This window comes from Tachysurus vachellii, chromosome 16 (genome assembly GCF_030014155.1).
Source record: "Tachysurus vachellii isolate PV-2020 chromosome 16, HZAU_Pvac_v1, whole genome shotgun sequence".
NCBI classification, from domain to species: domain Eukaryota; kingdom Metazoa; phylum Chordata; class Actinopteri; order Siluriformes; family Bagridae; genus Tachysurus; species Tachysurus vachellii.
The window spans coordinates 17,647,385-17,669,197 of NC_083475.1; the positions used below are offsets into that span (position 1 = coordinate 17,647,385).

At 42.3% G+C, this 21,813-nt stretch overlaps 2 protein-coding genes across 3 annotated transcripts; both read right to left on the bottom strand.

Moving 5' to 3' along the window:
• Positions 1-1,582: 1,582 nt before the first annotated feature.
• On the bottom strand, positions 1,583-13,249 carry lmf2b (lipase maturation factor 2b). Its single transcript, XM_060889110.1, has 14 exons — positions 13,051-13,249; positions 10,596-10,843; positions 9,944-9,972; positions 9,295-9,482; positions 9,031-9,212; positions 8,708-8,846; positions 8,403-8,537; positions 7,759-7,864; positions 7,576-7,672; positions 6,156-6,335; positions 4,816-4,975; positions 2,798-2,909; positions 2,509-2,617; positions 1,583-2,369 (listed from the first exon to the last, which is right to left on the bottom strand). Exons 1-14 carry the CDS (start codon positions 13,142-13,144, stop codon positions 2,034-2,036), a joined length of 2,115 nt encoding a protein of 704 aa, XP_060745093.1. The 5' UTR covers positions 13,145-13,249; the 3' UTR covers positions 1,583-2,033.
• A 1,225-nt stretch (positions 13,250-14,474) lies between these two features.
• Positions 14,475-21,142, bottom strand: ovch1 (ovochymase 1). Of its 2 annotated transcripts, XM_060889111.1 has the most exons (14): positions 21,016-21,142; positions 19,567-19,647; positions 19,272-19,455; positions 18,705-18,780; positions 17,893-18,082; positions 17,364-17,503; positions 17,052-17,205; positions 16,934-16,972; positions 16,811-16,843; positions 15,909-16,134; positions 15,642-15,796; positions 15,095-15,193; positions 14,872-15,008; positions 14,480-14,710 (listed from the first exon to the last, which is right to left on the bottom strand). In XM_060889111.1, exons 1-14 carry the CDS (start codon positions 21,062-21,064, stop codon positions 14,543-14,545), a joined length of 1,731 nt encoding a protein of 576 aa, XP_060745094.1. In that variant the 5' UTR covers positions 21,065-21,142; the 3' UTR covers positions 14,480-14,542. The 2 variants fall into 2 exon arrangements, with proteins under 2 accessions (XP_060745095.1, XP_060745094.1); XM_060889112.1 differs by lacking the exons at positions 19,567-19,647; positions 21,016-21,142 and having other exon boundaries at positions 14,475-14,710; positions 19,170-19,304.
• Between the last annotated feature and the right edge of the window lie 671 nt (positions 21,143-21,813).

Consider the following 21,813-nt stretch of genomic DNA (forward strand, 5'->3'; position numbering starts at 1 on the left):
TACTTTAAGTTTCATTTTATCAACTGGAGAGAAAAGAGAAGTTCACATAACTTATTAGGGCTGAACATGTTTTAGTGTAATCTCACAGATGTTCCACAGCATCAATAAAAGGGCATGATGTGTTGTCCTTCACAGAGCCCTGACTCTGTCTCAACCCCCATTGAACTCCTTTGGGATGAACTGGAACCCTGACTGAACCCCAGACCTCCTCAACATCCCAACATCGGTCTGATCTCACTGATGCTCTTATAGCTGAATCGAGTGGAAAGTCTTTTCATGGCAGTGTTGGTCAAGTGGATAAGACTCTAGGTGGTTAATTGGAGAATCAGGGTTCAAGATGCCACTATTGGGCCGTTCCCCTATTGGGCCCTTGATCAAGGCCCTTAACACTCTCTGCTCCAGGGGCACTGTATCATAAATGTATCATAAATAAGTGTTCTGACCCCAACTTCCAATGTTGGGATCTGCAAAGAAAGACTTTATTGCACTGTGCTGTAATGTAAATGTGACAAAATAAAAGTTTCTTTTCTATTCTATAGTAAAGTGGGATAAAATCTGTGATCTGACATTAAAACAAAAAACAAACAAAAAAAACAATGTGAATAAAAATATTTTTATATGCCTATTTTAGACTCTTGAAATAAATAAATAAATAAATAAATCCTGCCATAGACCTCTAGTCCAGTAATGTTACAGCGCCATCATATGGTGATTAGGAGTAAGGTTTCATTTTTTTCCATGGTGAGACGTTTGTAAAATGAAATATTTGAGACTGAGCTATAAATCATGTGAATATTTAAGGGGGGAAAAAAAGGTTGTACTGTTATGTATCTGTATGATTTATAAGGTTACAGAAGCAAGCCTGAAGCAGATTATATTCCAGTAACAGTATAGAAGTGTTTTCGAGAGAGAGAGAGAGAGAGAGAGAGGGAGAGAGAGAGAGAGAGTGGGAGAGAGAGAGAGAGAGAGAGAGAGAGAGAGGGAGAGAGAGAGTGGGAGAGAGAGAGAGAGAGAGAGAGAGAGAGAGTTCATGTTACAGAGAAAAACAAAAAGTGCTGAAGACTTTCCTGTGGTGGAAAACAGCATTTTTCTTAATTAAATTACTTAAAATCAGTTTATTGTTAGCAAGAACATTGTAAAACAGCTGTAAAAAGGAAGATTTATAATCCCACTCTCTGCGTCACTCAGATGAGGATGGGTTCCGTTTTGCGTCCGTCTCCTCTCAAGGTTTCCTCCTCATAATCATCATCATCACAGACAGTTCTTCCTCACCACCATCACCTCAGGTTTGCTCATTAGGGATAAATATGAATTAATTTCAAACCTTGTAATCTTTATTTCTGTAAAGATGATTCTAAACAATTTCCGTTGTTAAAATCAAAACACGAATCAATTAATATAAACCTGCGACTTGATTGACAGCCAGAACTACTGTCCGATCTCCTGTTATGGAAAATTACTCACCATCATGTAACCAATCGGAAGTAAGAAATGTTGTGAAATTCAAAAAAGCTGAAAATATTAAATAGGTGAAGTCACCTAGAAATTTTTTTTTTATAAAAATAAATACTCGACACTGAACTACAAAACATCACATGTTTAATAACTGTTAGACTTTTAGACCATGGGACAAAAATACACATCTCGCAAGTTCTTAAATGAACGTGATTAAACAAGCCGATGTGCAGGCAGCGCTTGAAAAGATCCTATAAAAATATTAACAACTCCAATGATTTCAAACTAATTGTGTATTTATGACAAATAGTGATACCAGGGAAAGTACGAGAGTTTTGATCTTTTACAGAAAAAAAAAAAAAATCACACTTTATCCAAAGAAGATGTGTGACTATTGACTGCTGAGTGGTTCTGTAACAGAGCGCATGCTAGAAAATGATTATTACCACATAACACTTTGCTAATCAGAGAGGGGAGTTTAGAAAAATAATTTAATGTATAGAATTGGATGGTAACTGCGTAGTCAGCATACACCTGAGAATAAATCCTCCATCTTTGCCCAACATGGCTTCTGGATATTACTTCCTCTTGCGTGGGCTTTTATCAGAGTCCAGCTTCCTCTCTTCCGAGTTCTCCTTCCTGCCTCCTCGGCTGGACGCCGCACGGCTTTTCTCAGAGGGTTCGGTGTGGTCTCTGGATTTTTTATTCCTTTGTTCGGACGCAGCGGGTCTGGCTTTAGTGGCTTTGGTGCTCCTGGTACGAAAGAACAGGGCTTTGAGGAGGAAAATAGAAGCCACGGTGGCGAACAGACTCAACATCAGAAGGTGTCCAGAAAGACCATGTGACTGGCTTTGGAGCACATTCAGAGCCTGGGAAAGAGGTGTGTGTGAAATAGGCTGGACTGGGAACTCCTCCTGAAAGAAAACACACACACACACACACACACATAGTAAATCAACTGATAATGCAGTAACTTTATTAAAATATACCACAATTCTCAGTTCAGTTGGTGTGAATTTTCTCTCACTTTAAGGAAACACAAGATGGGATTACCTTAAGTCCAGCTTCGCTCAGCAGCTCCTCAAATAAAGGTTCACCCAAGTGCACTGTGGGAAAGAAGTCCCTCACAAGATGCCGTTTCCACCACGTCTGACCTTCCGTCCTGCCACATGATTCAGTAACGTGTGTCTCAGTACAACACAACATGTAACACAACAACACAACACCCTGCAGCTGGGAGGCAGCAGTGCTACACTGTGATCATACCATGAAAAAGTAACCAGTGTGGACATAAATATGCTGAAGCCTGAATGTGAGGACGTGAACACTGTGCTGGACTCACCCGTCTTCAGGAGAGCGAGTGAAATGGTAATGATAGACTTTAGCTCTGATGAACGCTGGAGGTTTGGAGCTGAATGGATACAGAGCTTCATCCACCTGTAGCAGACTTATCACTACAGCAGGGGAGGGGGAGAGGGAAAGACACAGAGAGAGAGAGGGAGAGAGAGCGCACACCGGGTGGGGGGGAAAGACACAGAGAGAGAGAGAGAGAGAGAGAGAGAGAGAGAGAGAGAGAGTGATAGAGACACACAGAGAGAGAGAGACAGAGAGAAAGACAGAGAAAGACACAGAGAGACACAGAGAGAAAGAGAGACACACACAGAGGTGGTGGTGGGGGCACAGAGAGAGTGAGACACAGAGAGAGACACACACACAGAGTGGTGGGGGTGGTGGGGCACAGAGAGAGTGAGACACCAAGAGAGAGAGAGAGAGAGAGAGACAGACAGACACAGAGAGAGAGAGAGAGAGACAGACACAGAGTGGTGGGGTTGGGGGGGTGGCACAGAGAGAGAGAGAGAGAGAGAGAGAGAGAGAGAGGTGGGGGGCACAGAGAGTGAGAGGGTCACAGAGAGTGAGAGGGACACAGAGTGAGAGAGAGAGAGAGAGAGAGAGAGAGAGAGAGAGAGAGAGAGAGAGAGAGAGAGAGAGAGAGAGAGAGACACAGAGAGAGAGAGGGACACACAGAGAGAGAGAGAGAGAGGGACACAGAGAGAGAGAGAGAGAGGGACACAGAGAGAGAGAGGGGGACACAGAGAGAGAGAGAGAGGGGGACACAGAGAGAGAGAGAGAGGGACACAGAGAGAGAGAGAGAGGGACACAGAGAGAGAGAGAGAGAGAGGAACACAGAGAGAGAGAGAGAGAGAGAGAGAGAGAGAGGGACACAGAGAGAGAGAGAGAGAGAGGGACACAGAGAGAGAGAGAGAGAGAGAGGGACACAGAGAGAGAGAGAGAGAGAGAGAGGGACACAGAGAGAGAGAGAGAGAGAGGGACACAGAGAGAGAGAGAGAGGGACACAGAGAGAGAGAGAGAGAGGGACACAGAGAGAGAGAGAGAGAGAGAGAGAGAGGGACACAGAGAGAGAGAGAGAGGGACACAGAGAGAGAGAGAGAGAGAGACAGAGAGAGAGAGAGAGAGAGAGAGAGAGAGAGAGAGGGACACAGAGAGAGAGAGAGAGGGACACACAGAGAGAGAGAGAGAGAAAGAAAGAGAGATTGATTTACAGTCAACATTTCACTCCATAGAATTTGAACTATTATAAAGATCATTTTGAATTGACATAAAAGTCCAAAAGTCTTAAATTAGGACGTTCTAAAACACTCCTCCTGAACATAGTTCTGAATAAAAGTGTTTTCTGGACGTATCAAAGGTTACATACAGTCAAACAGAACATGTTTAACAGTCAAAGGGACTTGACATGTAAAACATAAAGGAAGGGCAGAACAGTGCTTCAGACTCAACACATGAAGTAGCTGCTGTCTTTAAATAAATAAATAAATAATAAATGGTGACAAAACGCCATTGGAGTGAAGAGTTTTACTTTTAAGGCTAGGATCAGAAAAGTCTGTTCAGGACAAACCGGATGGGAACTGTGCGTCTCAGAGGATTTAAGGATGAAGAAACATTTGCATGGCGACATTTTTCTCCTGACTGAGACGAGACGTTATTTACAGCGGTCACGTGTTAAACCGGGGTTTACTAATGTACAGTGTGAAACGTCAGACTATGAAGAACCTGGATTAAGTATGAACAGGTTGAAATGTCAAACAAGATAACCCAGGATTCTGTTTCTCCCCCGTTTACAATCATTAGATCACGTGTGTGTCGAGCTCCTTTGTGCCTTCTGAACGTGTGAATGCATCATCTGTACGTATAACGTGTATAAACATAGAGAAATGTAGCGTGTAGCCTGTTATATAGTACTGCTTTAATCCTCTTGAGGAAATATCACTGTCTTTTGATCACTGTTCATGACCTCGGTCTTCTGGAGCATGTTATAGCATGTAGTCTGTGTAAACTCACCGTCCTGTTTGCCCTCCAGCAGGCGCTTCATCAGGCCCGTAAACCAGGGATTCTGCTCATGATTTCCTCGAGCTGCTTCCCACAGCAGTCGGTCTAACCGCGGCTCATGAGGCCCCAGAACTGCAGGAACACTGCTGGGCTTGTACATGAAGCTCAGCTCCTGTAAGATACACACAGACAGATTAAAGCGTCTGCACCGGGAAACAGACCGAGCCGAATCCTGGGAATAAACCAAATGCTAAGAATGAACTCTAGCGCGAAAAAGCAGCATTATTAGCATTACTAGAGGTCAACAAATGGTGTGTTTGTGTCTGTGATGATCACTGAATGTCTTTGTCATGTCTCACTCTACAGAGGTGCTTAATATAAAGCTCATATGAAAGTAGACACTCAGGACTGTAAAGAATTTGGAGTATTTCATAAGCACTTGTTTTTATCTAGCATGCTAGGGGGCAATATAGTCATAGAAAAGTAGCAGATAGACGCAAAAGATTATTCATTCACTCACTCACTCATCTTCTACCGCTTATCCGAACTACCTCGGGTCACGGGGAGCCTGTGCCTATCTCAGGCGTCATTGGGCATCGAGGCAGGATACACACTGGACGGAGTGCCAACCCATCGCAGGGCACACACACACACACACACTCTCATTCACTCACGCAATCACACACTACGGACAATTTTCCAGAGATGCCAATCAACCTACCATGCATGTCTTTGGACCGGGGGAGGAAACCGGAGTACCCGGAGGAAACCCCCGAGGCACGGGGAGAACATGCAAACTCCACACACACAAGGCGGAGGTGCAAAGGGTTATTTTACTCACAAATGTTTCAATCGTCAAAGTAAACGGTGATATTAAACCCACGTCTCTCGTCTGAAGGCGTTATATTCAACCACTAGAATTCTGTGTAAGGTTATCAACAGAGGGGGAAAAAAAAATCTCATACTGAAACCCAACAGAGTCCTGACTCATTTTCTATTAGACTTGTGGAGATAAAATTATTCATTTGTTTATACTGATTGAAGATTAACAAGAATTCCAAGCTTGATTTCATAGGAAGTGGGTTTATGAACCTCACGTCATTCTTATTGACAGAAAGGCGTAAAGCTGACATTTTAAAGGTATCATTAAAGCTTCACTTTACATGTACAAGCAAGTCCAGCTCTCTCCGTGCGAAGGATCCAACAAGACTTAAGTCAAGTCTGTTTACATGCCTTAATTCGCCTGAGGCGTTTCTACCGTCATAATCAGTTACAACCATGTTACGGATTTCAAATAATTAGAAACTATAAAAGGACGTCGTACAGCACATGTGATCTAAAGAGGATCTTACCGTCCAATCTTTCTTATCCACGCTGCCTTCGATGACGATCTCTGGTCGTCCTGCAGGAGGAATCATTCTGTGCTGAATGCCGTATGAGCTGACGAGCTGAAACTTCTCCAGCGCTTCGTAGGCTTCTCGAACCTCAGGTAAAATTTTGCTGGACATTCCAGCCAGAGCGGTGTACGGCACCTTACATCACGAAGGATGTCCAAGTTAGCCACGTCAAACATACAGTAGTAGGTTTTATTACATGTTCATGGACTCAAAACTCAATTGGTAAAAATGTCTCCACTCGTCTGTACTGTTCTGTCTTTATTATATTTATTACCTCATTTCTTACAGACAAATGTGTCATGTTAGTATTTTGTCTTTTATGTCAAGTTTAATGTAAAACTATTTCCCCAGGCCATCCTTAAAAATATTCTTCACCCTGTCAATTTAGGACAGACTCAAAATGTTTTTTTTTTGCTTTAAGTCCGACCGACTTGCCGGTTGTAAATTTGTGTTAAGACCGACCTTTTTTTTTTTTTTTTAACTCTTCAAACAACTAATACAAATTCTATTGTTCGAAAATCTATTGCACGAATCGATTGGACAACCAACACAAGTTTCGAAAACAAAATAATTACGGATCGTTAAAACGATTTTAACGGCTTTCTCTCGGAGCACGTCCAGGTTTTTTTTTTTTTTGGGAACGCGTCACACAGCAAATAACACTTCTGCACAATGTTTCTCTTTTTACAACAGAAATGTGAACGGTGTGTTCGACTGAAGGCACGGGCTGAAGACCCAGTCAGTGACGTCACGATATGCTTAAATTTGTTTAAAGTCATACCAACGTAATCACCATCACCAAAATTGTACTTTTTTTTTTTTACACTGAAACTTGGAAAAAAATAAAAAAATAGACCTACCTACCGACCCTTTTTTTTTTTTTTTCTTTTTTACTGTTACTGCAAACCAAAATATTTTTAAGGATGGCCCCACGGATCGATGGATCACTGACATCATCCATACATCACTGAATCCATCCATCCATCCCTGAACCCATCCATTAACCCTTCAAATCCATCCATCCATCAACCCTTCAAATCCATCCATTTATCCATCCATACTTCAATTTGTCCATTTATCCAGCAATCCATTTATTGAAGAATCCCACCATCGGTCAAAAACAAAGAGCACCCCTTTTTGTGTTGCTCTTTCTGAGTAGAGCAGCGGAGTTCCATCTTCTACTGCGAGTAGGGTCTCATCCCAATCCAGCAGGAGTCCCACCTGTTTAACCAGTTTATCTTGGCTTTCAGTAGACTCTGGTGTGGCTTCTGCTTGGTTGGAATGAAACTCTACTCACACCAGCTCTTTCCAGATAAGACTGCACACCGCTTAACAGAGCTCAAAGTAGAACAAATATTTCTGAATAGTTGCTTACCAGGCTGAGAGTGAAAACCCCCACAGTGGCAGCCGTGAACACGACGCACTGGATGAACGCCCACAGCTTGCCCAGGACGCCTCGTACATACAGGCACCTGGAATCATCAGACGACATCACAGATGACTGGACAATTCTTACAACCTGATAATCACTCTCTACGTAAAAGAAAAAAGGTCTTACTTAAGCAGAGCAGCGACAACTTCCCAAGTCAGAGAGAGCACTCCTATCCAAATGCTAGGAACCTGGATCTGGTTCACAAAGTCATTAAAGCTTTCATGGGAAAAGGCTGTGAGGAAGAAATACAGCATAAAAAAAAATAAATCAACCAATCAGAATTCAACATCACATAAATGTGTTAATAAAAAAAATGTGTGGAGAATTGCTATGGTGTAAGAGGAATAAAACACGGTGTAACACAGGGGACACGGTGTCTTAGTGGTTAGCACGTTCGCCTCACACCTCCAGGGTTGGGGGTTCGATTCCCGCCTCCACCTTGTGTGTGTGGAGTTTGCATGTTCTCCCCGTGCCTCGGTGGTTTCCTCCGGGTACTCCGGTTTCCTCCCCCGGCCCAAACACATGCATGGTAGGTTGATTGGCATCTCTGGAAAATTGTCCCTAGTGTGTGATTGCGTGAGTGAATGAGAGAGTGTGTGTGTGTGCCCTGCGATGGGTTGGCACTCCGTCCAGGGTGTATCCTGCCTTGATGCCCGATGACGCCTGAGATAGGCACAGGCTCCCCGTGACCCGAGGTAGTTCAGATAAGCGGTAGAAGTGAGTGAGAGTGAGAACTGATACACAGAACCTGGGGTTAAACGCAGACTCACTCGGTTTGGACGTCACACTCTTCTTTTCCCAATTGATTTCCAGTTTGAAGAACTTTACAGTGCTGAAAATAATTAGCAGATGGACAGCCAGCCGAAAAAGAAATGTCAGAACGGAGACCAAAATCTGGCCCCAAGCTGAAAGAAAAAAAAAAAAAAAAAAAAAAAAAATCGATTATAAAACTGATTAGAATTCTTGAAATTTCTGTTTAATTATTAACACTAAATACACACATTTTATCCACCACATGTTTTCACCAGTTAGCTAATGCAGTAAAGTACAAGTTCTAATGAAAGTTAACTCGTACTCTTAGTCTTGGCTTTTTTCTTGGGGACCGGCGTGCATTCGAACACCTCATCGTCCAGCAGAGAGAAGCTCAGTGCGATGGTCAGCAGGTTATTCAGGCTGAAGCCACCCAAGAGGACTTTGAAGAGCTGCAGAACCTCCTGGAATACAAAAGGGAAAAGAAAATCATTTGATGACATTGATGATAAATGAAGATTTCTTTAAAAGACCTTTAGACTTTCTAAACATCACAAGATGCATTCGGTTACAAAGAAGTAAGAGTTGCTTTTAAATAAAAAGATTTTATCTTTAACATGTCTGTAACATCTACCATGTAGAACCTACCAGGATGGAAAAGGCGTTGATTCTTAATCCACGAACAGGAATGAAGAACATCAGCAGCGGAACAGCGATCTCAACTGCTAATATGCAAACTGCACCGAGCCTCGACAGCCAATCAGGGAGCTGATAGGCGTACCAGGCCAAGGGGGTGGGGCTTTCTTGGGTGCTATAATGCCGACTCAGAGCTGCAAAAGCGAATCAGATGATTGTGTGAAAAATCCCAGCATGCAGGTTGTGTCTAAATTTGTCCAGAAAGCAAATACACACCTGTGAGGTCCCACCAGCACGGGTCACCGCTGGCCAGCTTGCTCACCCCAGTGCAAAGTACAACCCTGAAGAGCAGCCAGCGGGGCAACCAGAACGTCACGCTGTCATGTGGAGCAGAAGAGCTTCGCAGTAAAGCACATGGAGCAACCAGGAAGGCCAGAAACCCTGCCTCCAACAGAAGATTGTCCCTAAATATGGAAAACAAATTACAGAAAATTACACACACACATGCAGGGTCTAAAAATATGTATCCTATAGAGAGACCTGCATGCAAACACAGTCTCTATACATACAGGATATTAACACTTCTTTTCAAAAGGTCTTCCAGTTTTTCCATACTTCCTGTGTGTGTGTATGTGTGTGTGTGTGTGTGTGTGCGTGCGTGCGTGTGTGTTTCCTTTGTTGCCCCCAGACAGCATTTAAGTTGACTAAAAAGGAATGTACTGAAATGAATGTTATGGCTGGATCAGGAAACTGTCACATGGTCGCACTGGACAAACCTGTGTGTGTGTGTGTCCACCCGTACACCCATATACCAAAAACAAACAGACAAAATGTCCTTGTGAAACTGAAGGTCAAGAACACACATGATACATGTTTCTAGCCTTACCACCACCGCCGCAATAGTCAGGTGATGTAAAGGACTCACCACTCAGAGTGAAGAAAATCTCCTCCAACCTGCCAAAGAAAATAGACAAGCAGTGCAACGTCAATGTGACATCACTAACACATGCAGCTAAAACCATATCCAAGCACCAGAGTCCTGTTTTAAACATGATTCACTGCCACTTTACACTTTTCTGCACCAAACCCAGGAGAAACCAGTATCAGGTCATGCAGCTGTACACACAGTTACCTGGCATGCCTCAGTATTTTTATCACCACTTGTGTTTTTTTATTCTTTTAAAGTCTTTCAGCCTTTCGCCTGCGTTCGTATACTTTTATACTTACAGCTTTCCCTCTGAAACGATAACATTTTAGAACAACCTTTATTAAAAACCCTGGGAATTAAATCGCAGACGATACTAAAGTCAGAGCTGCTGTTACAGAAAATGAATCGACCAATCAGAATTGAGAATTCTAAAGCACTGTAAGGCAAGGCATTAATACAGGAGTACTGCAATTATCATCTGTACCGAGACATCACGGCTATGCAGAAAAAGGTTACCAGATCGGAACATTTTCCCCTTTTGTTCTTTTTAAATACACTTGCATACCAACGGATACCAAATTCTGCTGAGTGACTGGTGATCAGAAGCGTTTGTGCTTAAAACAGAGAAAGTGGGGAGAGAGAAACTCACAGTATACACGGAAAGGTAAAGCACCCAGAGGCAGAGATAAACCAGGCTGTCTCTCAGGCCACTCAGCAGCATGGCTCCCAGGCTCAGCAGCGCCCCCAGGAGGCAGATGAGCTCCAGACCCTGCTGAGGTCCGATGCCCAGGGACGGAGTCAGCCACAGGAGGGACGGGATGTCCTGCAGCTTCTCCAGCAGAGGCGACTTATCTCTGGGCATATGCACCGGCCTTACACCATCTTTCCCATACAGACCTGCGCACGCACACGCGCACACACACACATACACACACACACACACAAACACACAGGATTCATCAGACTGTTTGTACAGCACGAGGTATATAACGCTCAAGCTTTAAACAGCATATAAATGGAGAATGATTTGTTCCTGTTGGTTCAGCATTAAATCAGATGTTCCATAAACACATTTATGATAAATTAGTTCTTGACCTTTCCTCGTTTCCAGGTTTTTTTTTAAACTTTACAGACTTTCTACTATTCTTAGTAGAATCCCATGTACGTGTCCCATGTACGCATCACTAACTGCAAGCTCCACTAGAGCTGTGTGCGGCATTAGTCACGTCCACGGAACATTTATTTTTGACCACGATTTTTTAAAATACATTTTGTTGGTTCTGTTAATAAATAAATAAATAAATAAATAAATAAATAAATAAACAAACAAACAAACAAACAAACAAACAATTAAGTATAAATAAAATGATGTATTCCGAAAGGCCTCCTGGATTTAAAATTTTTGTGCATCAAGTGTAAAATGTTGTTTGAATAAAAACAACCAAAAGTGAACTGAAGGCTGTTTTTCTTTTTTTCATTGTTTTCCTGTATAAAGTTCATCTCTTTCAGCGCTTTACACACAAAGATGCACCTCAATGAACGATCCGGTAAACATGCAGGACGTGTACTTCCGTGTGTATTTTGGAAGGTTGGTAACAAAGAGAGTAAATACATAATGTCTTTATTTATTTATTTATTTTTCAGTTCAGCCTGCACTTTATCTGACGATCAGGCCTCGAGCAACTCCACCCACACAGATGAAACAATTCTAGGGACCGATTTTCAAACTGTGAAAACATTCTGAATTATTCACGGTCTGCTTAAATAGTGTATTCAAACCCATCAAAAACATTTAACATATACAGCATGTGAGACTGTCGTATCCACACCAACTTACAGACATGCTTTGTAGAAGCTTCTTTCTGTTTTTACTCTCCCTAAAACCATCTAGTGTTCTTGACTGCAAAGTCATCTGAGAGCTGTGACACAGGACAGAGCAAAAACACTGGTGTTTCACTGAGGACCAGTTTAGCACACAAACCCATTACTCTTACTTCTACTTTGCATATGAGGACTTTCTCTTTATTAATAATTAAACTGCAGATGAGAAGTGTGCACAGGTTAAGCAGGAATTACCACCGTACTCATGTTAACAATAAACAAAGGTGTTCAGTGGGGTTGAGATCAGGGCTCTGAAGGATACTACCTTGGCATAGCATGTCTTCATGGAGGTTGCTTAATGCACGTGGGCCAACTGCCTTAATGCACGTGGGCCAACTGCCTTAATGCACGTGGGCCAACTGCCTTAATGCACAGGGGGCAACTGCCTTAATGCACAGGGGGCAACTGCCTTAATGCACAGGGGGCAACTGCCTTAATGCACAGGGGGCAACTGCCTTAATGCACAGGGGGCAACGGCCTTAATGCACGGGGGCATTGCCATGCTGGAACAGGTCTGGGCCACTTAGTAGAGACAGATTGTATCTTTGAGATTCAAAAAGCACATACAAATCTCACAAATATTGAGATACAAAGATATTAGAGTTATCTTTCAGGCAAGGCTGGCTAGCTAGCTATATACACACACACACACACACAATATACACACACACAATATACACACACACACACACCACTTCTTTACACGGTTTCATTCGAAAGCAATATTTACATGTTTTTTAAACGATTAGACAATATAGAGCATTAACCCTACACCTATTGGTTCACACTGATCACGTGTTATTTCCACGCGGAAACACTTCTTCTCGATGATGACGTGCAGATGGAATGATGACGGGTCAATATGCTGCGCGCGCGCGCTGATTTTCCACACAGAAGCCCCCCAATTTCCCCAAAAAAATTAAAACCGCGCACGCGCTGCGTGTTGTAGTCCGTTTATGTTCACTTTTTAACACTAGCGGAGGTTTCAGCGTACGCGAAGAGCACGTTTTTTTCTTCGTGTGCTCCAAAGCACGTCCAATTTCAGACGCGCACTCGCACTCTGTAGAAAAGCACATAAAGTTCACTTTAATGTTTAACCCTAAGAGACTCTGCTGAATGCACGAGCGCCCACGTTAAAACTCGCACGCACAGAAACATCATAAGCGCCGCGCCCAAACAAAAAAATCTCCTCGTGCGCGCGCGCGTGCGTGTTAACGTCCTACCTGGTATCTGGATATAGAGAGATGCAAAAGCAAACAAATATATGCTCGCCATGCTCCACAGAAACATTTGCCTTGGGACTCGCACTCCCCCCATTTTCCAGATGTAATTCCGACAGACGTGGACGAGTTTTCCGAGCCGGAGACAGACAGCAAAAGAGAGAGAAGGGGATATTTTTTCAGCGCGTGAGCGGGAAGTAGCGCCTGGAGTGGCGTGGATGCGTATGGGCGGGGCTTATAGAGCACATGCGCGAGCGCCACGTTGAGTTAAAACACCACGTTGTTAACCACCTTGTGTGAATCAATGGGAATTGTCTTATCAAGTGTCACATCAAGCAGAGTTCAGAGAGCAAACGCACTCAAATTCCCAAGTCCCACTAATCACAACAAACCAACAGGTGACCAAACACTCTTGCATTCAAATTGTATGTACTGTTAGCTAACAATGTTGAATTCATACCACTAACCTAGTTTAAGTTGAGCCTTAATGGGACTATTCTGGAGCTTGCTACTGTACATGACAGTAATATTGCCTTTTATATCTACAGGTAAACTCACTCAGGCTGTATACAGTTATGGTAAGATACTGTACTGTATTTTCTGTGGAGGCAAATTCTGTGCCCCAGCCTGCACTGCCACCCCATGAAGTCGTCATGCTGTAAAAGGTCTGGCTATGGCCTTGACAGTAAAAAATAGTTTTGAGGGATAATTTATTTTATAGTTTGTCAGTTCAGGAAGACACGGTTTTGATTACTCAATCTCTACTAGTTTATATTAAGGTAAATGCCCCCTAGAAAATACATCTCCAACCCAAAGGGGCATGCCTTGCCCTACAGCAGTAATCCATACACATTTCCCTTTCAGTGATGGTTCCATGTACAAAAAAAAAAAGAAAAGAAAAGAAAGCAAGTTTGAATCAGCCACCAACAATCTAACATCTCTGAGCAAAATCTATAATATTGACTTTGAAAAGGTTTCCTGAAGAGTTCCTTCTTGGAAGCTTCTTCTGATAGAGAAACTCTAGAGTTTTCTGCATTAAACCATAGGATGCCAGGTTAAACCTATTTTCATTGTGTTATATTCAGATAAATTAATCAAAATCCACCCGGAATAGCTTGCATATTAAATTACTGAGATCTTCACTGGCATGCAATAGATTGTTTCATCTTTACTCTGGTTAGCATTTTCCAACATAACCCCCACTGCCATTTTATTAGATGTAGATAATGGTGCAGTGGGGTTTTACCTTTCTTTTGCTCTACTTTAAAGGGTGTAGTGCTTTAGTTGTTCAGTCTGTAAGTGCTTGCTCTGAGACAGAGCCGTGCACAACCACCAACTTCTCTGGGAAATTTTGAAAATACATAAAATCAACAAACTAGCATAAAAATATTTCAGAATAAATATTTAATGCATTTCAGGTTGGAATTTTCCTTCAGGTTTTCTCATGCAGATGTAGTGCTCCAAGACGTACAAAACAGAAGTTGCATTCTTTTAATTAGATTTCTTCTTTGGTCATAGTTCTCTCAATCCAGGACCAGAACCTGGAAAGATTAGTAAAAATGGCTGGTTTCTGTTGATCACAGCGCTTGAGCCCCAGTGCCATCATGCCAGCCAGATAGTACCGTTCATCCTTTTGGCACAAAAGTGGTGCCCCTGCATCGCCCTAAGAAAAAAAAAGACCCAAACAAAAATGCAGATGTTCATGTTAGAGTTTACATTGTTCATGCAGTCATTAATTCATGAATATTTATTAATAACAGTATACAAGTGTGAAGTGGCCCCTCCTGACTTCCATTCATTCTTAGCTCAGTTGAACTACAGTACCAGGCAAGATGATGAGGCAGCAGACTGTGTGCACAGGAGGGCATTAGAGCTGAAAACCTGCCCCCAACCGGTCCAACAGGCTTGCTCAGATAGTGGGATCACTCGGGCCTGATGGAGCACGTCAGGACTCACTTTTGCTAACACGGGCAGAAGAAAGAGGTTTTACAACAAGAGAAAAGAAATAAAGAGGGTATGCACATTTGGAACAAATAGTGATGCTTACGTGTTGACCTTCTATATCCCCATCCTGTCGTCACACAAAATTCCCCTTGATCAAACCTCCAGTTTTCATCTGATATACAAACTGGGAATACTGAAGATCCTGGGGGAAACCCAGACATCAGATCATTAAAAACCAATATGCACTAGAGAAACTGCTCCAAACAGCATGGTCCAGGAGTACATCCTGTTCCAAGATAGTCCTTGGAACCAAAGTTCCAGGGGGCTTTTTATCAGGCCTAAAAGACTGCACTTAAAACACTTATGATTTCACTTTTGATTTTGCCCAGGTAGAAGGAACAATTTCATGTCCAACTCCACCACCTGGTCTTTTAGTTCTGCAGCAAAGGATACTTTCCGGTTCTGCACATTTTGGTAGTTTCCCTGCCCCAACACACCAGATTCATCTAATTGGCTAATTAACAGCTCTTTCTGGATCAAAATTGACAAAATAAACAAAATTGTTTATTCAAGGAAAGCAGCACAATTTACAGGCGTGTGCTCTCTATTTCCAGGGTTGGGAACCTGTGGGCTGGGATGTGGTCTTGTACCTAGTCGAGCTGGAACACTGAGGTAGATGAGAGCGAGGTCATGCAGTGGAGGGTAGCTGCCATCATACGGCTGGCTGTAGACTGCCTTGACCGTTGCACTCTGACTTCCTATGGAGTTGAGATCGTGAGCGCCAAGCACAGCCATATCTCCAGCTCTGCAGATTAAAAAATAAAAATCCAAAAAGAACCAGTGAGTTACTTAGACAAGTAAAATGGAGATAAATAGCTTGTTCATGTAAATTCATGTATGCTGCTTGTTTGGCTTACTCAGCACGACAGTGGCGCGCAGTCAGCACCCAGCGCTCGTCTATGAGGGTACCGCTGCAGTAGTGGTTTTCTTCACTCTGCAAGCTGACCTGCCAGGGCCAGGAGTGAGGACATGCCTCAGTCAGGTTTACCACCCTCAGCTCTCCGTTGGGTTCTGAGGTCTCGAAGCCTACACAGTCTTGATCGAGCTTGCAGGCTTTCACTTCGGCCTGGCCACACTTTTTCACTTGCATGGAAAACACAGCCGGAAGAAACTTATTCCTCCTTGAATCGAGCTCACAAAATACCTAAAGCAGAGTTTATCTAGTTGTGTGGTGGTAGAACATTAATGGTAGGCTTTTGTAAAAGATATTGCAATTTTTCCAAAAGGTGTTCAGCCTTCTTGACAAGTTTATTACACTTTTACCCCACATTCAGCAACTCAACAAGATGCTTGTATTTGATGTGGCATTTCTATACTGTACTACTTGTTTGTTGGAGTTCGTGGTCATGTTTTTTTAATGACAAGTATAGCCTACATCTAACTAGTTCAAAACAATAATTTTTTTTATTACGATTTGCATGGTGTGCATGAAGTTTATTGGCAGCAGAAGCTAATTGTTCTAGCCATGTACATTCACCAGAAGCAGCATTGACCTCCAATGCTACTATGCTACTATCGTCCATCCTTTACTCTTCTCAAAAAGCAGTTCGTTCCCAGTAACTTAAAAGGTACAAACTAAACTTAAGCAGGGAACTGAAGAAACATCTGACCGAGAAATGTTTTGCCTTCACTAGTGATTAAATTTACTAATTTTTTCATCAAAACATTTTTGCTGTACACAAAGGTTCTCATTTTTATTCATCAAATCTACTGTCTATGATGCGTACTCAGAATTCTGCAGAAGAAATAAAGGGCTTACCTGATAATTTTTTGCTTGCTGCGTCTCCCTCCACCATAAACGGGAAAGAAAGGAAAAAGGCATGAAAGCAGTGGATGCAATTCTCTTTATTGAGATGCAAAACACACACAAAAAAAAAATTACCTGGTAACATCTTCCATGTGCCAGCAGCACCAAGTTGACCTTTAAATGGAAGAAAGAGCATTGGTTCATTCCACCAAGAACGTGACTGTACTTTTGATTTCATTTTTCAAAGTTGTACCATTGATGATGGAACTAATCCACTGGACGTAAAACGCAACTTTGGTGTAGACCCCGGGTCTCTTAGCACGGCCACAACCCACTCCCCAGCTAACGATTCCAGCTATTTCATACCGCTCTCCTGTGAAGCAGGACAGAGGACTCCCAGAATCCCCCTGTTCAGAAAGACAGTGACTGAGGGAAGGGGTAAAAAAAACTAAATAAAACCACACTAAACACCCTTCTTTGGACAGAAATCGAAACAAATCAGTCAAATAAACATCAGCATGCAGCAACAAAACCTACACGTCATGTACAATATCCTGTACTGTACCTGACACGCATCCAAACCTCCCGTCGCCTCTCCAGCACACATCATGGAGGAACGGATAACCCCTCCATAAAATTGCACACAGGCATCAGGCTCCACTATGGTAATGTTGACCTCTTGAAGCTTGGTTGCACGCGGTCCACCTGGGCACAGGACAGCTGTTTAGCAGCTGTAGTTCCCCCCCAAAAGATTCAGATGCAACGCAGTATCAATCCAGAGTATTAGACCACAGGAAAAGAATAAACAGGTTTAGATTTCTAATACTTTATTATTTCTAAAGAAAAGTTAACATGTCAAACTAGCGGGAAAAACGTGTATAATTTTGATATGGTGAGATTTTGTAGACATTCATGGTTTCTCAGTAATGACAGCTCAAACCATGCAAACCATTAGTACAAACTAAAGCTAAAGAACTTGAATTAATAGCAATACATAAATATATGGACTATAAACCTTCACTCGAAATGACTGTACGTTCCCGTCAGGCCTGTGTCTGCCTGCTGCAGTGACCTTCAGGAACAGAGATACCTACTCTCAGTAGTGGAACCCCAGCCTGTGACGGTGCATCGTTTCAGTGACGGTAGCTCTCCGCTCCAGACAGGAATGGGCCTTACACACTCGTTAAACACCAGAGGAGTCTGCAGCTTCAGCAGAGCGATGTCGTGGTGTTTGGTTATGCTATTGTAGTCCTCGTGGTTGATGATTTTAGCCACTTTGGAAGTCTGAACACAGGACGAGTAGAGATTAATCTTAAACGTCATTCATGGAACACTTTTTATACACGTGGTAGCTAAATCGCATGCAGTGCTCGATTAAACAGAAGATATAAGTAGAAAAGTACAACCAAATCAACCACGATGCCTTTGAACCAACAGGTTTTGACCCCCTTGTTATGCATGTACTTCGTAAACAGCCAATACTCATTGCAAAAGCACACTGGTCTTGTCTGAATCAAGTTAAACATCATTTCATCATTTCAGACAGACTAAAAATAAAGCACAAAAAAGAGGAAGTCCTCTCAAATTAAGGTATGGTTTAAACAAACCAAAAAACATTTAAAAAAAAAAAAAAAAAGCTTTAAAACCGTGTGAATGCTTAATGGAAAGTGGTATAAAATTCCACACTTATGAAGCAGAGCAAAAAAAATGTCTTCTTGTCTTGGTCTACAGAGGCCTTTTCTAGAGAACATCAGTAGAGCTCATTTGATGCACTGGGACATTTGTTGAAGTCCAAAATGCCAAGTCATTTAATCGATTCTGGTCCATTATAGACCAGAACAGCAGCTCTGACAAAATGGTTTTGAAGCTGTAATAAAACTAAACACAAGGTGATTAAGATACACACCTGTTGGCAGGACTCAGTTTGATTTTCCAGATCATGTTTCCCAGCCATCACGGTCCACAACGATTCTTTAGAATATCTGGTCATGGAAGAAGACCATCAAGAGTTTCTCACAGACAACTAGGTAGTCAGATATCTGAACACAATACAACACATACCCAAAAAGTACAGACTCATTGACTTAACGATGGGTAAAAGTTTAACAGGACACGTGAATCAGAGATGTAGTCACTTGGGTCATCTATTTTGGGATAGAATTCATTGCTCAACACTAATAGTTTTAATATAGAGCTTAGGATTGCGGATCTGTCGCTGACCCTGATTACAGAATCTGATCAGATCATCTTCACATCCCTCCTGAGACAAAGTGGATCTGCAGTCTATCCCACAAACACTGGGTGAATACCAAGGTGTTAATACCAGTTACACATAGGTTCACACACTCATTCACACCTACAGGTGATTTACCTGTTAGAGGTGGGAGAAAACCAGAGATCCTTGAGGACATCCACATCACAATATGCTTTTTGGCTAAATAAAGTTCTTATCGGCTTGCATTGAGATATTTACCGTCTGAAACAGTGGCAGGCTGTGATGATCCAGTGCTCACTGATGATGGCACCACCGCACGCTGGCATGTCGGCAAAAGTCAGCGCCACCTGCCAGGGCCAGGAGTGAGGCCACGCCTCTTTACCGCCCACAATCCGTGGCTCCGCCCCCTCCTCCTTTGTGAACGCCCTCACACCGGCTATTGCTTTACCACAAAGTCAAAATTAGACTAAACAGCACATTTACCATAAAAAATCATTTGCATGTGTTAATGTGATTATTCACATATTTACAGTTCAGTCTGTATTCATCATACCTTCTAAACTGTTCTCATTGGTACTGTTTCCTTCATAAACCTGATGTGATGTGGGTCCATCCAGAGTGGAAATCTTGCCGGCTGCAAAAGTTTGTGTATGCGTGCGTATGTATGTATGTATGTATGTATGTATGTATGTATGTATTATATATATATAAAATGTATGTGTATGAAGTGAGTGTGTGTGTGTGTGTGTATGTGTGTGTGTATGAAGTGAGTGTGTATGTGTGTGTATGTGTGTGTGTATGAAGTGAGTGTGTGTGTATGTATGAAGTGAGTGTGTATATGAAGTGAGTGTGTATGTGTGCGTGTATATGAAGTGAGTGTGTATGTGTGCGTGTGTGTGTATGAAGTGAGTGTGTATGTGTGTGTGTATGTATGAAGTGAGTGTGTGTGTGTGTATGTATGAAGTGAGTGTGTGTGTGTGTGTGTGTGTGTGAAGTGAGTGTGTGTGTGTGAAGTGAGTGTGTGTGTGTGTGTATGAAGTGAGTGTGTGTGTGTGTGTGTGTGTATGAAGTGAGTGTGTGTGTATGTATGAAGTGAGTGTGTGTGTGTATGTATGAAGTGAGTGTGTGTGTATGAAGTGAGTGTGTGTGTGTGAAGTGAGTGTGTATGTGTGTGTGTGAAGTGAGTGTGTATGTGTGTGTGTGAAGTGAGTGTGTATGTGTGTGTGTGTGAAGTGAGTGTGAAGTGAGTGTGTATGTGTGTGTGTGAAGTGAGTGTGTATGTGTGTGTGTGAAGTGAGTGTGTATGTGTGTGTGTGAAGTGAGTGTGTATGTGTGTGTGTGAAGTGAGTATGTATGTGTGTGTGTGTGAAGTGAGTATGTATGTGTGTGTGTGAAGTGAGTATGTATGTGTGTGTGTGAAGTGAGTATGTATGTGTGTGTGTGAAGTGAGTATGTATGTGTGTTTGTGTGTGAAGTGAGTGTGTATGTGTGTGTGTATGTGTGTGTGTGTGTGTGAAGTGAGTGTGTATGAAGTGAGTGTGTATGTGTGTGTGTGAAGTGAGTATGTATGTGTGTGTGTGTGTGAAGTGAGTGTGTATGTGTGTGTGTGTGTGTGTGTGTGTGTGTGTGTGTGTGTGTGTGTGAAGTGAGTGTGTATGAAGTGAGTGTGTGTGTGTGTGTATGAAGTGAGTGTGTATGTGTGTGTATGAAGTGAGTGTGTATGTGTGTGTGTATATGAAGTGAGTGTGTATGTGTGTGTGAAGTGAGTGTGTATGTGTGTGTGTGTGTGTGAAGTGAGTGTGTATGTGTGTGTGTGAAGTGAGTGTGTATGAGTGTGTATGGAGTGTGTGCGTGTATGAAGTGAATGAGTGTATGAAGCGAGTGTGTGTGTGTGTGTGTGAAGTGAGTGTGTATGAGAGAGTTTTTGTACATTTGTTTATATTTAGAATTTAACATCCCTAAACCTTTTAACTATAAAGGTTAACAGTAAGCTATAACTCACCAAGTCCACTGTTAAATAACGTGAAGATGAGGCATGTAACAGCAAACATGTCTTATAATGACATCACAACACGACCACAAAAACACGGTGAGTGAGTCAGAGAAACATCCAGCTTTAACACCTGCACCCAGTTCTCAGCTAATTAAACCCCAACCTGCAAGCAATATTAAAACAAGTGCATCATTTAGCCACACGATGGCAGCAGGAGCTCTTATGTACAGGCAATATGACTCACTTTAGAGAGATTCGATTCTTTTGGCTCCAAGGAATCGTATATAAGTTCGATTCCTTTGATTCACCAGTCAGAAAACAGGGCTTGTTGGACAACATGTATCTACTGAGCTACATGAATTTTTTTAAGACTGATGACAAAAAAAAAAAATCTGTAATAATTACTATAGTATGCAATTTTGTCATTCATAGTTTTATTTCTTTAAATCATTTTAATCAATTAAATAATCTTTCTTGATAAGTTTCAGTATCTGCTGTATCCTGGTCAGGGTCATGATGGATGACCCTGGAAACAAATGGAGACAAATGGAGGTCAGAAAGTTATCAGACTAAATGTCATTAATTAAACCTTGTATAAAAGCCTGCCGAACTCTGACGGCATATCTTATCTCGATAAGGTTGTTTACTTCTGTGAACTTCTTACAGATTTACATCACATAGACACAGAGCAACCAACCATACCACCACCACCACCAACACCACCACCACCACCACCAGGCTTCATACACACGTCTTTCCTGAAGCTGTCACACACACCACCATCAGTCTCCAAACCCCATCTGACCT